Source organism: Benincasa hispida, chromosome 10, assembly GCF_009727055.1.
Source record: "Benincasa hispida cultivar B227 chromosome 10, ASM972705v1, whole genome shotgun sequence".
Taxonomy (NCBI): Eukaryota; Viridiplantae; Streptophyta; class Magnoliopsida; order Cucurbitales; family Cucurbitaceae; genus Benincasa; species Benincasa hispida.
Window position 1 is genome coordinate 43083298 of NC_052358.1, and position 18228 is coordinate 43101525.

The 18228-nt window shown below is 27.9% G+C and overlaps 2 protein-coding genes across 5 annotated transcripts in view; one reads left to right on the forward strand and one right to left on the reverse strand.

Moving 5' to 3' along the window:
• Positions 1 to 1335: 1335 nt before the first annotated feature.
• Positions 1336 to 8185, reverse strand: LOC120088295 (glutathione S-transferase 2-like). 2 transcript variants are annotated; one of them, XM_039045494.1, is made up of 9 exons: positions 8018 to 8183; positions 7877 to 7933; positions 5960 to 6045; positions 4532 to 4603; positions 3464 to 3517; positions 3226 to 3301; positions 2867 to 2928; positions 2100 to 2159; positions 1336 to 1725 (listed from the first exon to the last, which is right to left on the reverse strand). In XM_039045494.1, exons 1-9 carry the CDS (start codon positions 8103 to 8105, stop codon positions 1615 to 1617), a joined length of 666 nt encoding a protein of 221 aa, XP_038901422.1. In that variant the 5' UTR covers positions 8106 to 8183; the 3' UTR covers positions 1336 to 1614. The 2 variants fall into 2 exon arrangements, with proteins under 2 accessions (XP_038901422.1, XP_038901421.1); XM_039045493.1 differs by having other exon boundaries at positions 7877 to 8185.
• A 2688-nt stretch (positions 8186 to 10873) lies between these two features.
• The window catches only part of LOC120087936 (MLO-like protein 13), a 36046-nt gene continuing 28691 nt past the window's right edge, over positions 10874 to 18228 (forward strand). Inside the window, exons 1-4 of one of the 3 annotated variants that reach the window (XM_039044949.1) lie at positions 10877 to 11357; positions 12201 to 12258; positions 13758 to 13975; positions 14895 to 15011. In XM_039044949.1, coding sequence (XP_038900877.1) covers positions 11214 to 11357; positions 12201 to 12258; positions 13758 to 13975; positions 14895 to 15011 — 537 coding nt within the window. In that variant the 5' untranslated portion in view covers positions 10877 to 11213. Of the gene's footprint in view, positions 11358 to 12200; positions 12259 to 13757; positions 13976 to 14894; positions 15012 to 18228 lie in introns of all 3 variants that reach the window. The other 2 variants (XM_039044952.1, XM_039044951.1) reach the window with 2 other exon arrangements.

Sequence of the window (18228 nt, forward strand, 5' to 3'; positions counted from 1 at the left end):
GGAGCATTGTTTTGAGCTTTGATTTGTCCGTAGTTGCTGTTGAGTAGGATCTTTAAAACTATGTGATATTTTTCATTCTTTTATCTCTTAAGCGTTGATCTCTTATGTATGAAAGTATTGGTGGGTTGTGAATCTTTGTACGACTTATTTGAGTTATTTTTTCCTCAATTTTATCATAATAAGAGAATGTGACAAGGATTGACTCCTCACAAGTCCCATAGTTTTTACTCTTCATATCAAAGGGGTTTTCTACGTATAATTTGTGTGTATTATTTGCTTTTAGTTTTCCAAAATTTTATGGTTTATTGTTGTCCACTATTGGTTGATTGTTTGGTGATTATTTGGTGATTAATTTGTGGTGTATTGGAGTACTATTATTTGGCTGATTGTCTTGAAGCTCTTCCTAGTGGGTTATTAATATATTATTTGGGTCATATCAACTTCTTTCTTGGATTTGCAGAGGAGTTAGAGGAAACAATCTTTTAGGTAGAATAGTTTACCAAGGATAGATGTCAAAGAGCCTTTGAACATAACTTTTTGACGAACTTTCCAATCATCTGTAGCTTCACTATTAATAGTTATAAGGTTGTTGGTTTGTTACATATTTGTAGCCTTGTTTTAGTGGGTTGTTGAAGATTTTATAGATTTTACGTATATGTTTTTTGAGTAGTTTTATGTGTTGTATTTTACCTATCTGAGATACAGAATACAGAAATATACAAAATAATTTTATATGATATCAGAGCCAAACATCTAGGTTGTGTGTAATCTACCTCTACTGCTCACTCACATTATTCTTCATTGTGACAATCGTAGTACTATTTAGATTTCTCATAATGATGTTTTTCATGAACGGGCAAAGCATATCAAAACTGACTGTCACTTTGTTCGTCATTCACTTCAAAGCTCCACCCTGCGCCTTCAAGTAAACGACTGAACAACCGATTGATATCTTCACTAAAGTGCTCTCTCCTGCACGCTTTGGTCAGTTATCTTGTAAACTCAAGTTGGTCTCTACTCTACCACCTTGAGTTTGAGGGGGAGATGTTAATAATTATAGGGTTGTTGGTTTATTACGTGTCTGTAGGCTTGTTTTAGTGGTTTGTTGAAGATTTTAAGTATCTATTTTTGGGTAGTTTTATGTGTATAAATACATTTTATTTTACCTATTTGAGATATAGAATATAGAAATATACAAAATACTAAACTTCAGGAACCGAGTTTTGAAGATCCTTATAGACTCGTTCGTAACCATGCCAAATGAGCCACATGGTTTATTTCAGGGCTAAAAAGTAACATAAAGATTGTCTCGAGTAAGTTTTATTTCCTTGAAAATAGTTAGCTAATTTATGTCGAGTTTTATTAAATGAGTATGAGACTTAATTGGATAAAAGTTGTTTTCTTAGACACACAGCTACGAAGGAAGACATCATAGTTGCCCCTCCTACAAGAACAATAAAAAGTGCAATAGAGTGCACAAAATATTAACCACACTAGACAAATCCCATCATCAAGTATACCCTAAGCTTGCAAAAAGAACAACAAACCAAAAAAGTTCAAATGATCATCCAAAATGGAAAATTCTACAAATTCATTAAAAAACCATTGTTAAATTTAGCAAGAGTTTTGAGCAGGAGCATCGGTTTGGTTCTCTGGAGCTGCATCTTGAAATGCTGATACCTCCTTGTATTCCTCATACAACCTTGATAGAAGTGGAAACTTGGACTGCACAGTTTATTGAGGATGAAAAATTGGTTAGCAACGTCGGTAAAAATTTATCAGTCAGTTTGGAATGACTTTCTAAGTATAAAGAAAAAAGTATTTTTATAAAAGTATCTCATTTCAAAATTTGGTGTTAAAATGATTACGTACTTGATAGTTAATATACTTTAATTGGATGTCGACATAAACATAATTCAATGGATATGGATTTGTACTATTAACTTCAACCTCAAGGTCCAAGAGGTTCGATTTCTCATCCACATATTATCAAAAAAAAAAATATTCCAATTGGACTTGATTTGTATTTATATATGAGTATACCCAAATTTACTATAATTCAGCACATGAAAAAAAGAATTAAGAGAACCAAATAATACCATGTCAACATTGAATGTTTCAATGGCACGGTGAAGTTGAGGTGCCAAAAACAAGTCTGCCTGCAAACAATAAGAAACAATTGATCATCTAATGCCAAAGAAGTTTCAAACATGTAAAGAAAACTCTACATAAGTAAGGGACATTCACGCTTCGGTTCAGTTTAGGTGTCAAATCAAACCGACTCAAACTCCTTCCACTTGGTTTGGTTTATCTATATATGACCAACGTTTTAGTAAAAATCAAATTTTTTTGTTTGATTTGATTTTGTCAATTATTTCAATTTGGTCAGATTTAATGTTCACCCAAATATAAATTTTTCTTTCTAGACCTAAGTAAGATGCAAATCTATGCTCCCAAATGCTCTAGGTTTTATTTATCAACTTTTACAAAAATTTACCAGTAAATAGTACAATAAAAATTTGGGTTCAACTATTATATGTTTAATCATTACACTTTCAATTTTATACCTAGGTCTCTCAGCTTTCAATTTTATGTACTCTTTATTATGTTTTTATCTATTCAACATTTCTTTTAAATTTAACTAACCTATTTCAACATATAATTCAATTTTATATACTAAAAGTTATGCCCAAAGTTGAAAATATATCATAATAATGTAAAGATTAGTGGAGATTCGGTCGTTCTTAAACTATATCTAATAGATCGATTACTTTTGAAAAGACAGTGAATCAAGAAACGATCAAACTTATCATTATTTAACCAATTATCTTAGACATAAAATTGCTCAAAGAGTATTGATACTGACCAGATAAATTTCATCTCCAGTAGCATATTTTTCAGCATGAACTGTTAGCAATTTTTCGAGTGCTGTAACAACCCACGTAAAATGGCGGAAATTAGATAATAAAAAACCAAACACCTTTTCGAAAAAAAATATATAAATTTAAGAGTTGATAGGTGGGTAATTGAAGCTCAATATGATTATCTAATTTAATTAGTGTTAAATCACCGATTAACCAAATATTTAAGTTGATGTGTTATGATAATTTGATTATATCAATACTTTAACCGGTAGTTTAAATCATATATGCAATGCATTTTAGTGTAATGGGAGTATGATTGAAATAGTTAAGGTTTAAAAGCACTTAATAAACTTAAACTTACCTAAAAAACCTTTTCCAATTATCATGTGAACCCAAGAAAGTTTCTCCACTACACCACATTTTTCCTCAATGTATTTCTATAAATTCAAAAAACAATTATGAAATTAAAAAAAAACAAGTAAAAATGTCAAACATTATTTTATCTATGCAAAAAGTGACAGAAAAAATAATAATTAAAGGGCATAATTAAGTTCAACAAAATTCCAAAAATATTGCATATTGTTTAATTAATCACTCACCTCAACAATTAAATTTTGAAGAGGTTGTATGCTTGAAGAAACAATATTTGCAGCCTGTGGACAAAATAAATAAATAAATAAATAAAAAGAAAAAAAAAATCTTACCTACAACACATAGGAATTTAATAAATTTCAGTAACACTTGCAAAGCGTTTATTTATATTAAAGTAGTCTATCTTTTTATTAAGAGAGTGGAATCTCCTTATTTTATTTTTTTTTTATTGGATGGAATATCTGTTTGGACTTTATGGGCTCTGTTATTATATTAGATAATGTGAGGTTCCATTTTAAAACCAATTGGCAATTAGAGGAGTAGTCCATCTATATTATTAAGAGTGTGAAGTCGCTTGATTTTTCTAATGTGGGATCCTCAACATGTCTAAATGGTCTGTAATTTTTAAAAAGTATCTAACAGATCTATCAACTTTCAACTTTCAACTTTCAACTTTATGTTTAAGAAGTCTTTAAACTTTCAATTACATGTGAATTTTTTTTTAATCTTTTAAAAATTAATTAATCATTCTATTAGACATAAATTTGAATGTTATATCTCATACAACTATAAACTTTAAATTTAATGTCTAATATATACATTTGTTAATTGAAAAAAAAAGGGTCAAATAAATCAATGTCCAGTTATACACAATATTGAAACGTCAGAAACTTATAAGATGATTTTTTAATTTTAGGGACGAAATAGAAAGAAACCTATAATTTCTAAGGCTTTTAAACATTCTTTTTAGAGTTCAAAAACCAAATAAACATCATTTGAAAAGTTAAGGAATAAATTTGTACTATCTAACCAAAGAATTAGTAGCATTATCTAATTCGACGAGCCCTTCTTTTTCTGTACTTCTCGACAAAGGAGTGTAAGAATCTTGGTAATTATGATATCTTGACCAATTGAACTATGTTTTCATGTCTAATCTATTATCCCGAGAAGCTTATACATTTACAACTTTTTGAATCGGTTGGTTCTTTGTTGTTGTTTTACAAGAAAATATACCTCGATAATCATGTTTCGTATACATATTAGTCCCACACACAAATTTAACACATGAAAAATACCTGGAAATTAATAGCCCTTTTAACAAGATCACTAGGCAACAAAGGATGTTGAGGATACTTTTCCTCCAAATACTGTATGTTTACAACAAAAGCAAGTGATTAGACCACATTTATAGATAGCTAGGTTAATTAATAACAAAGTTTTGTTCATGAATTTTTATTGTTATATCTATAATAAGTCTTGTAATTTTAAAACGTGTCTAATAAATTTTTAAAATTTTGATTTAAGAGACTGATAATGAGTTAAAATTTTGTATTAAGTGTGTAGTAGATCCCCTTTTCAAATTGTTGCCTAATGGGTAAACAATTTTATCTAAAATTTTAGTCATTGTTTGATAAAATTTGGTTTTTGAAAATTTGTGATTGTTTTCTTACCATATCTTTATCGTAGTTTTAATCCTTTACAAGTAAACACAATTTGAATTCTTAACCCAATTCAAAACACAACAAGTTTTTGAAAACGGTGGCCAACACGTTTTATAATGATTTTGGTTTTACTTTTCTATTTATGAAATTTATGCTTATTTTCTTCCAATTTTTCATATTATGATTTTCATCTGTCTTAAAAGTACCATTTGAATTCTTAGTCAAATTCTAAAAACAAAGATAAGTTATCGAAAAACTTAATTATTATTATTATAAGTTAATTATAGGTCGAAGTAATGTTTATAAACTAAATATTTAAAATAAAAAAAAAATTAAAATTAAATAGATATCAAATGGGGTCTTAAATATCCTTAAAAAGAACGGGGTCTTAGATAGCTACTTATAAGTTATACAATTCAAAGTTGATGAGTTTATTAGACATTTTTCTACCACGGGGATCTACTAGATAATATACTAAAAAGTTTCAAGAATTATTTGTTACTAAACATTTTTTTTCTATAATTTAGACTAATTGAACTTGTTATAAATTAATATGGTGTCAAATATACTTTTAGTTCTAAGTTTGAGAGAAGTTTCTATTCAATTTCCAAATTTAAAAAATTGACAATTTCATCCCTATAAATTTTAGAAAATTGTTTTAAAAGGTCCTTAGAGTTAAATTGTCATTAGTGTTACAAATGAATGTTGACATAGGAGTTTGAGGGACTATATGACAGTTGCTTATATGTTAATTTTAAATAATCTGAGATTTAAATTAATTAAAAAGAGAAATGAAAGCACGAAACTTTAGGACGATAAAAATTCAAATTTCATAAGCAATGTCACACATTCATCCGTTAAACTCTAACGACAATAACGACAATTTAATTTTAAAGGCGTGATCTTAATTAAAACTATTTTTTGAAAAAAAAAATCAAGGACTTAACTGTCAATTTTCTAAATTGAGGGATCAAATAAAAATTTACTTATAATTTTAAAGACTAAAAGTGGATTTTACCATATAAATGTAATAGATAATTTGAAATTTATGAAAAGACCAACCATTATTATAGCAAAAGAGTCAGCGATAACAATATCCCCATCCACAAGAGTAGGTACAAAACCAACAGGATTGAGCTTTAGATAGTCTGAGCATTGCAAGAACAAAGTTAAAAAACAAAAACAATAAACAATAAAAAAAAAAAACAAAAAAAAACCAATGTGTATAATAGAGTTCAACTTTACGGAAAATGAAATATTAAACCTTTAAGCTTCGGTTAATAACTATTTTTTAGGTCTCGTTTGGTAACTATTTGATATTTTTTGTTTTTATTTTTAAAAATTAAGTCTATAAATACTACTTTCACTTTTAAATTTCTTCATTTGTTATCTACCTTTTATCAATTGTTATAAAAAAAAGCCAAAATTTGAAAACTAAGACCCACTTTGCCAACCATTTTTTTTTTGTTTTTGTTTTTGAAAATTAAGCCTATTTTCTCTACATTTCTTACGATGATTTACATATTTCTTAAGTATAATGGTTGAATTCTTAGCCAAATTTCAAAAACAAAAACAATTTTTTGAAAGCTACTTTTTTTAGTTTTCAAAATTTAATTTAGTTTTTAAACAATTGATGGATGGTAGATAACAAATGAAGAAATTTAGAGGTGAAAATAGTGTTCGTAGGTTTAATTTCAAAAACAAAAACAATAAACAAAATGGTTACTAAACGGGGCATAAAAAATTAACTTTTAAAAACTTGTTTTTGTTTTTAGAATTTGACTAAGAATTCAACCATTATATTTAAGAAAGATGCAAGTAAGAAATGGGGAGAAGATAGACTTAATTTTTAAATGTTTAGGAAAATTTGTTTTTGGTTTTCTGTTTTTAAAAAACAAAAAAAACCATATTAGTTACAGTTTTTGGTTTTCTGATTTTCTAAATCAAAAAACCAAAACATGTTTGATAATTATTGTTATTTTCTGTTTTAAAAAAATCAAAATAAATTTTTGATGACTTATTTAGTTAGATATATATATATATATATATAACTTTTTTGGAAAAAAGTTATATTAATAACACATTATCGACATTTGAAACGCATAAATTAATCACAAATGAAATGGAGAAAAATAAACAAAAATAAACATGTCGACAAAATAGAAGAAAATAACAATAATAACAATTTTAATTTATTAATATCTTTGAGAAAGACATAGCATTCCATTAATATTGGATAATTATCAAGAAAACTCACTCTCTCAAAAAGAGTTCGAATTTTGAAATTGTTTACTCATATTTTTCAACTATTTTAACTTTGAATAATAAAAAATGAAAATGGATGCTACGCTAAAGTATAAATAAAATAAAGATTTTTATTATAAAAGGAAAAATAAATAAAAAAAAAAATCGAGAATTGAACCCATGACCTTAGAGTTGAGATCAATTCTCCTTTTCATCTTAAAAAAAAAAATGGTTTTAAGAAACTATTGCCCATAGGAGTTTATGGACGATAGAATCTACTTAAGGTAGAAGTTTACCAATGATAGAATCTATATATGATAAACTATATTTACAATTTTTTTAAAAAATATTGTTACACACTTAATTTCATAAAAAAAAAAAAAATTACTACTATGTTATGCTAAATAATAATCTTGAACTCCACCCACCATGGTAGAAGTAGAACATGGATTTTAAGAAACCGACCACATATATTTCTCACTCCATTCATCAATGTCATGATTTGTTCTTTTCTTTTAGTCTTTTCATCTTACTCTCCCCTTAAATCCACATAGTTCAACTAGTTTAATGCACATATCGAAAATTCAAAAATCAAAGATATGTTTGGATTGACTAGTATTTTTCAAAAAATTCATTTTTATTTAAACATAAATACACTTAAAAAGTTGAGTCCTAAATATGCAAATTCTACCGACGCACAAACTCGCGATTCCCAAACTATATATTATAACTTACCAGAAGTCAAATGCTCTCCATTCAAAATATCAACAGCTCTGTACTCAAAGTTTAGCCCTGAAAAGTAAGAAAAACGATGAACAAAATAAGAAAGAAATAAAGAAAAAGAAGAAGAGAAAAGGGAAAAAAATGAATAAAAACGTTTGATGTTGAGGGCAATTCGAACACGTTGGGCACAAGTGCTGGCCCAGAAAGAGTAGAGCTTCAATGGAGATCCTTCCACTGCCATACTCTCTTGTCCCTAACAACACAGAGATGTGAAGACTAAAATCAAAATTGAATTCTTCCAAATTACAATATCAGAGAATTAATTAATTTGTATAAATATATGGACCCATCTATCCATGACTTAAACCAACCACTGTCTCTTCAAGTCAATTATTGTGTGGATGTCCACGTTAGCGCTTACATCAACACTAACATCGACATTAATCATAAATACCTTTTAAATTGGAAAATTGTCAGAAATGATTCGTTTTAAGTTTTTACCTTACAAAATCATACAAAACTAGCATTTTTTTTCTTCTAAAACTTATAAAAATAGTTTTTTTAGGTCCATCCTGGACGAGATTGACCATAAGATTTTACTGAAAAATTCTTTTTTTTCAACTTATCAATTATTTGGGGGTTTCTCATATATTTCGCCAGATTATACACCGAGATTATGTGCATCTTGGTGCTAATCCTGGATAAAATAATATCGAGATTCTATATATTTGAATTTTCTCGATGAAATATTGAGCATAATTAACACCGAAATTCATATATTTGAATTTTCTTGATTGAATCTCGGGTATGATTAACATGGATATTCTATATATATCTCAAATTTTATCCTTTTTTGAAAAATTTGATCTTTCCCAAAATTTAAAAATGTTGAATCAATTTGAAAATTCTATTTTGATAGTTAGAAAAGTCATTTGGAATTTTAGAAATTCATGTAATTGTGAAAACATAAATTTAGTAAACATAATCGAATTTGGAGAAAATTTGAAAATAATATAAGATTTGGTATAAGATTTTGGAAGATTACCTAAAATAATCGACAAATTTTTGTATATACTGAAAAGGTCCAAAACAATCGATAGTTAGAAAAAGTTGATTTTTTAACTAATTCATGGTGGTCGATCTCGTCATGGACCGAAAAAACTATGTTTACGAATTTTCAATAAGTGTGCTAGTTTTATAAGGTGAAAATCTAAACATGCTATTTTGTACCAATTTTCCCTTTAAAATGTTAAAAGCTAAATCAAAAGATAACTTAGATAAATTTCATCTCGAAGCAAATTCCACAAAGTACATCTAAGAATTTTATTCCAAATTGAAACCAAAATTTTGAATAGAACATGACTTTCACCTTGATTTCAATTTGGACATTTTTCAAATTAAACTTGATCCCAAATATTCAAAATATAAAATTTGCTTTGAGTATTTCGTAAGACGAATAGTGAATAAAGTGGTTAAAATCACTTTTTTAATCCCACATTAATTTCCATACTTTTTAAATTTTCTTTCCTATGAGCTTTTAAAAGTATATTCTTATTGAATCAACAATTACTTCCTAAGAAATTTTAATTTCAATTTTATTTTTTTTATAAAATATCATTGATATGCATATTTAGTATATTCCTTACACAACCAATTTCTATATCTTATATTTTGGAGTTGATTAGTTCAATGACACACTTTTTTTTTTTTTTTTTTTAGGGAAAATCAAGTATATAACACTAATTACACTCTCATTTGGATAAATAGAAAATCACGAAATTCTTTTGAAATATAGCAAATTGCGTGATATACGTGGATCGATTTTTTGTTAATCCTAAAATACTTTCCCCAGTTTTTTTAATTCCACGGTAATTAATTCTATATCTTTCTTAATTACACTATAATTAATTCATCAAATTTATAATACGGACTCTATTGCTTTCCCCTCAGATTTTCACCGAGAACTAAGTGCTTCTTTCCATGTTGAAAGTTGCCATAAATTTTGTGATTTAATTTGAAAATAATTGAAATATGTATCTCAACGATCTTCTATCTTAAAAAAAATGTTTTGAATTTTTCTAAATCCTTTCGTAAACTGACATTTTATATTTATATTATACTTTTTCTTAATCTAACTAAATCACCTGTTTTATAAATTGTTTTTATAATTACCTTATTTTAAATTTTCAAATCTTATATTATATTACTTTTCTTAACTAACTTTTTAGGTTTATATTAAATTTTCTGTTAAGCATAATTAAATCATACATTATTTTAATTATTTTTATGACTATCTTTATTATAACTTTGTTATAAAGGTAAAATATTAAAAAACATTTCATTTTTATTAATTAGTCTTATTTTAAAATTTTGAATCATATTATTTTTTGTTTTAAAGATTTTGTTGGGAAGAATAGCAAAACAAAAATTTCATCAAATTAATAGCGAATACAAAGTAATATAAAAGATCATTTTCATCTTACATGAACATTACCCATAGCGAAATTGCGAAACAATCATCCTAACCCAGTTTTTCCACCGTATTCTTTCAATCAACTTTTTTGGTGTTGATAGCGGGTCCAAATCTTTTCAATTTTATCTCTACAACAATCTTTTGATTAATATACACATAAATTAAAATAAGACGAGAGATATTTAAAATATGACACTTTTTTTTCGTCAGTTAAGTTACACTCATTTTAAATTTAATACAAAAATATTGATCATATTTTCAATGTCAAAATATATCAAGCTCCCCCTCCCGTTGAGGTTAAGTTTTGGATCCACCACTGTATTTAATTGACATTTTTGGAACGAAATTCAAAATTCAATAATAAAAATTGAGATATTTTAAAGTTTTGGAAGAGTATAATTGAAACAACCCTATCGGCCAAAGTATAAACGTATATATATTTCTTATAACTTAACCTTGATTTTGTTCAACCTCTATATATTTGTACCTACCTTCATTTTTTACATAGTTTTTTAGAGTAATTATGTCTTTTCCATCCAAAAGAGCACGACACAACTAATATGAAGCTTGTACTATCGAGACGAAAATTTCTTTCTCCGACCAAGTATCTCCAAAATGAAATAAAAAGTGGAATCCAATTTATCTTTCTTGCCCTTAAAGGATATATATAGATATATATTCCTGTTGTTGCTCTCAAAATTGATTCTTTTCCCTATGGTGTTCCCATGCCAATTTATTCTTTGCTTCTCCATAGGCTAAGAAACTAAATAGAAAAAGCAGATTGAATTAACATTTGATCAGTAGGTTATAAAGAAAGAGGAAGAAGAAGAAGAAGAAGAAGAAGAAGAAGAAGAAGAAGAAGAAGATTGAAGTGTTATGGATGCAAGAGGGAATATTGTTCATGAAACTCCACCAAATGCAAAGTTTGAATTCACTCCAACATGGATAATTGCTGTTGTTTCATCTATTATTGTTATCATTTCCTTCTCTGTTGAGCGTGGCCTTCATCGCCTTGGACAGGTTCTTTCATTTTTTCCTTCCTTTAAACCTATTTTTAGTCTTTATATAGTTTTAATTTAGTAATATATCTTTCGTTTTCGTTTAATTACGTCTCTTTTTTATTTTTAAATTTTTAAAAAGTGACCATTTTATCCATTTTATTTTTATCTCACTTTTTTATTGAATTGAAAAGAGTCTAAATTTCTTTCAATATTGCCATAAATTTGTATTGAATTATATTTTTTAATGTATATAACATTTTTCTTCTTTACACATGTAGACCAAAATGATCACTTTTTAAAAATATAGAGACTAAAATAAATAATTTGAAAGTACATAGGTCAAAATTAACGAAGGTTGAAAAGACAAGGACCAAAATGAATGTTTTGAGACTTAAACCTACATTTTTTTTTGTTAGATTACTATCTCAGTTTATGTATTTTAAATCTCATCCGTTTTAATTTATGTACTTTGAACAAATCTTAAATTTACTTTTTTTTTTTTAAATTAATTTTTATCGATATTAGTTAAGTATAAATTTATGTAGGAAAAGACGTTATGTGAATAAATTTTCAAAATTTTCAAAATTTATAAAAGAAAGACTAATAGAACTTTTTAGTTAACAATAAACTTATAATGGCAGATTTTTTGTGGCTTTTTTTTCTTTAAAGTGGGGAGATTAAATCTGAATATTCGAAATTAGAAGCTACAAAAAATTAGAACAAGCCAAGAATCCCAATAAAAGTCAAATTCTATTAACAAATAAGTTAAAAAAAGTGACTTTTTAACCTAATTTATTTGTAGAACAAAATTGATTTCCTTTTTTTTTTTTTTTTTTTTCACGTGGTTCTTTCTTTGCATCAGTTACTGAAACATAAAAAGCAGGATGAATTGAATCACGCGTTGCTGAAATTAAAAGAAGGTTCTTCCTCAAAATTTATTACTTNTTTTTTTTTTTTTTTTTACAGAATATATAGTTCGCTCTAATTGACTTTTTGTAATTATTTAACTCTACATAATCACATCTTTAGATGCATAATAAATTAAAAGTAGTTAGTGACAAAATTTGAGCATTGGTCAACCAGTTAAAATAATATTAACTTAAAAAAAAAAGACAATTGCAATTTTAATTTTAAAAAAATTGAAAATTAGGTACGTGTCTCTAGATTTTACTTTTTGGCAAACATGTCAAAAAACTTCTGTCTGAAAATTTGATTATCTGATTTCTATGTGATTGTTATATGATTGTCACACCTGTAATTACAAAAAAGTTGAAATCATGATTTTGGTTTCTTAAAATGTATTTGTCATACAATGCAATTTCTCAAAAAAAAAAAAATGTAAAAAACATCTTAGTAGAAAAACTACTTTTTTTAAGGTATTGTACCTAAAGTGTAAGGTGGGGGAATTGAACCTCAAACTTTAAGGTCGATAGTACAAATACTATGCCAGTCGAGCTACACTCTTGTTGGATAGAAAAACTACTTTACTTGAAAGTATTAGATTATCATTCAAGTATTTAGATTAATTTAAGGGTAATTGCAATTGGTAGCATTTTAAAGAATAATAACAAGTGTATAACATCATTTTAAAAAAAATTGCAAATATAGTTAAGTCGATCAGCGATAGACTTCTATCGTTGATAGACTCCCAAGCCTATCAGCGATAGACTTTTATCATTGATAGACTCTTACTAGTGATGATAGACTCCTGCCAACAATATAGTCTATCATTGATAGACTATTTAAATTTAGCTATATTTGCAATTTTTTTTACATTATGTTATATCTACTAATACTTTAAATCTAATGTATATATTTATAACTGTTCCTTAATTTAACATCATGTCAATTTAAACTAGAGTATTTAGCTCATTAGTTAATTACAAAAATGATGAAGTTAGAAGATTGAAAGACTATGGAATTGAAATTCATACAAATTTTAAGAGTACATGACATATCCCTACAAGTTAAACATACAAGGATAAAGAGCTTTTGTCTTGTTTTGTTTTATTATTATTATTATTTTCTTTTGGATAAAGAACAAAGAGTGTTTTCTTAATTTTGTTTTTGACTTCACACATGCACACTAACCCCTTGTAATATATTTAAGATATCCTCTTTTCTAATCGATATGAAATTATACGTTTACATTCCACACTTAATTCAACTCATAAGAATACTACAAATAAACTCATAAAAAAAATTTAAAAATTCACAAACAATCGTCGTCGTAAAGTTTTTTGATGATAAAATCTTAGTTGAAAGACAAAATGAAAAAGAAAATAGAGATGAAATTAGAAAAAAAAAATGCAAACATAAAAGTTATATATATTGAGCTTTAAAGCAACAATCAAAATACATTGTGTTCTAATATTTTTCTCCTCATTGATTATTTTTTGTTTTTTTTTTTTGGGGACAGAGTTGATGATTTTAGGGTTTATCTCCTTGTTATTGAATGTGTTTCAAGGGGCAATCGGACGTTTTTGTATGCCCAAAGATTTTGCAAACCATATGCTTCCATGCAAGAGAACTGTATCCGTCGTAAACCATTTTTCATCGTCAAATTTCGTTGACGATTACAATATTCACCGTCATCTATTATCCACGCAAACTAATTTTCATCATTGTTCACGAAAAGTAAGGATTTGTTTGATAACATTCTTGTACCTATTTTTGTTACTGTTTTCGTTCTTCCCTAAGCTTTTTCTCTCATAGTTTTAAATGAGAGTTTTTTAAAAAAAAAAAAAAAAAAAATTGTATGCATTTTATAAAGTAGAATATTTTAGGTTTTTTAAAACAATTTTAGTCTTTCATTTATTGAAAATTACTTTTAAATCTTAAGTATTGATTATTTAAAACTAAAGTTTTTAGTTCTCAAAATTTGACATTTTTTTCATGAAAATACAAGAAAAATTTTACCAAATAAGCATAGTTTTTCAAAGTCAAAAAAATAAAAATAACATTATCAATCAAATCTATAATCTTTTCTTTTCACCCAAAAATATATCTATAATACTTATTATTATTTAAGTCTTTTAATTTTTGAGTGTGAACAATGCATAATAATTAATCAAATATTAATACTAACCAATGTTAACATAAAAAATTAATGACAAAATATCGATAAAAAGTATCTCAAAGAAATATTATATTNGTTAGGATAATCCTTACCCCAAACACCTCATAAATATTGATTAATATCAGTTCTTTTCTTTGGACCTTTTGCTTATATATTCGGGTTGTTTTTAAATATAGAAAAATAAACCAAAATATTTACAAGATATAACAAAATTTTAGAACTATGAATGATAGACGCTCTATCAGTGTCTATCAATATCACTGATCTATCAGTGTCTATCATTGATAGTTCTAAAATTTTGCTATATTTTGTAAATATTTTCAACCGTTTTACCATTTGAAATAATTTTTCTATATTCTTTAATCAAGAAGAAAAAGTTTAGTTGGTCTGATATGTTACGTCTTTAATATTTGTGGAAATTTTAATTTTGGAGATTTTGAAATAAAAATAACTTCACATGAAAATGTTTATGAACAGGGAAAGGTTCCTCTATTGTCTTTGGAAGCATTGCATCAGCTGCATATTTTCATATTTGTGTTGGCTGTTGTTCATGTCTTCTTCTGTGCTATAACCATGCTTCTAGCTTCTGCAAAGGTATTCTCTCTCACTCTTAAGATCGAAAAATTATTAATGTGACTGTCCCTATTCAATTTGTTGTTTGAAATTAGGTTTAAATCCTAGTCTATCCTATATACTTTCAAAATATTTATTTTATCCTAATATCTTTAACAAAATGGTAATGAACTAGAAAATGTAATGCAACGAGAATTTAGATCCACGCTTAGCTTCCATATATTTTTTATGATAATACTAGTTGAAAAAAAATAGGGGATCTAACACAGGATACAATGTCAAGCACGATGTCACAAACAATATGTAGGACAAGTGGACAACACGAAAACAAACAGAAAAATAAAGATACAGAAATTAACAACCCATTTCAGTGCAAATTCACCTACGTCTGGGGGGCTGTGTGTCCCAGGGAAAGAAACTTCACTATATAAAGAGTTTAGCAATTATAACAAAAGTACTGATCTAATAGACTCATTTTTCAGTGACTCATGTACAGCTATCTCTTCAGTTTCAACTAAGGCTCCCCCTAAGTTTGAGCTCCCCTCACTTCCACAAAGAAGCTTCTCCAAGCTTTATATGAGATCCCCTCAATACAACATACTTAAGTTTCCCCTAAGAGTGAGATCTCCTTATATTTATCAAATTTAGGCTCCCCCTAAATATAAGTTTTTATTATCTTCAATGTACTTAGGTTCCCCCTAAATATAATATCAAATCAAACTCCTTCTAAGTTCTACAATAACTGTCGAACCAAAAACTTGACGAAAAATACAAGGATTTTCAATAACAATACATGGAGGTTAAAGCTTAGACAAACCCTAAGCTTTAAACTTTTAATACACACCTTTCTAATAAGGCGGCTAACCCTAAAATTGAATAAGAGTACAATATAAATGAGGCTAGCTTTGAGAATATCTTTTAGGAGTGAATAAATATTCTATATTGGATAATAAGGCAAGAAGCAACGAAAATCTGCAAAGCGAGACAGACAAATAAGGAAAAGATATTCTGCCAAATCTGTTTCCAGACATGTAATAATATTAGTAACAATGTCTTTGACACGTTGTACAACATGTTGTTCGAGTTTTGTCTGTAATAAAATTTACCAACCACACTGCAGTAACAATCCCCCCCCCCTCCCTTTGGCTATTTCTTAAGGCAAAACAAACCAATCATTAAGGCATGACAGTGGAAGAAAATTAACCAGACTAGAGCAACACACACATAACCACAAACCATCATAATGATGCTGAACCAAACTTTTTCTCCCATTTTGTTTGGCTTACAAAAACAGCCAAAAGTAACAAGAACCCTAACAATAGAGACAAACAACCAGCCAACAACAAGTAAGAGTAATCTGAAAGCACAAAAGCATTGACTCATCAGTACAGCTACAATATAGTCATCAAAGTGCGTATCATCCAACACAGGTTCAAAGTCTTTAGCAACTAGTTTTGCTTAACACAATAGCCAACATAAGTAGAAAGAGAGAGAGCTCCATCTAAGACAATAATATCATCAATCAGAAAAAATTCCCATCAACCAATAGAGGAATGCCTTGGATGATGACAGGCACAAGATGTCGTGGAGCAGATTAACACCAACATAAGTAACACTGAGATCGACAACGCTTACGAACACCTCTAGAGAGCCTGTCTCTTTTACAAAAAAAAAAAAAAAAAAAAAAAAAAAAATTGTAGAACAACTTGCACAACAATATGTGGCTTACCCTAAAACCAAAAGCAATAACACCTTTAAATTCAATATATAAAAAGAAGGAATATCACAGACTCAACAAGAACAAAATCGAAAAGAATCACCCCAACAAATCTGCAACCAAATAAGGAAGGAAAACTAGAGTAAAAAATTCACTCTTAAAGCATAGACAAAAAATCCAACGAGATACATAAGGAAAATATTATCTGCCAACCAAAAACACAACAACCCATACCAAACAAACCAAAACAGAAACATATCACGATCTTCAATTTCACGATCGTAACCTACCCATTCTTCCCCTTTTTTCATGAAGAAAATCAGTCAGTAAAAGGAGCCTGAGATGACAATGTATCATCAGAGGAAGTATCCCTAATGACAAGCTCGATACTGAGAACAACAGAATCAACAATATCTTCAGCATCAAATGATCAATAGTAGGAATATGAGATATACTAACTTCCTTAATCCCTTTAGAGCCTAAATTTTCAATGCCCAAATCCAAAACAATTTTATTGATAACAAAATCAACACCAACCTTTTCTACAATTGATTCATTATTGGCACAAGCATTCAACATTGAAATATCCTCACACATATTCACATTAAAGAGCAATGGATTGGGAATTATAGGATCAATATAGCAAAAGATATCTTCCTCAGAGATAAAATCTTTAAGTACATAACTATTCTTCTTAGAAGGATGAAAGCTATCCTTAGGACTTGAGTCATCAACGTCCTCAATTTTCATCATCTTCTTCTTACTAAAGGCAATCAAAAGAATATCATCATCATAAATATTCTCCCTAGTGCTCTCCAAAAAACTAGGACTAATTTCTTCAATGTCCTCAAACATGTGCTCAACATCAGCAACATTTTCTTTTTAAAAAATTTCTTCAAGATTCTTTTCAATAACACCAAACTTAGAAGAACTAGCTTCAAAAACATCACAAGTAGAGCCAGGGTCAGATGCAATAACATTCTCAGTAACCAGATTCTCATGAACCACAATAAATAAATAAGGCAAATCTCTGACCAGGTCACAACCAACACCATCTTTTTCAGACAACTTTAACTTAGTAGAACTATTCACATTATCAATATCAACATAGACTAAGACTGAGGCAGCAACATTTTCAAGAATATCTTCTAAAACTTCATCAGTCTTACAGAAAGAAACAATTTAAGCACGTTTAATCTCAGCAGAATCACCAACCATGTTTGCAAAAACAACAAGAACACTACTTTCAAGAACCCTAGATTCATCTTGATTAATAGTAAACTTATTTGTAACATCATGCAGACCAATATTTGAGACAAGTCTATCAACGTTCTCAACAACAACATTTTTACTAGAATTTAGACTACAAATACTCACAACTATTTTGTCAACCAGACCACTATCAACAATCAAATTCTCAGGCACCCTAAAAATAGAAGATCAATTTTTAGTAGTAACACGAGTAGATACATCAGTAGAAGCAATGTCATCCTTTAAGACATTCACATTAAAATTATCCAA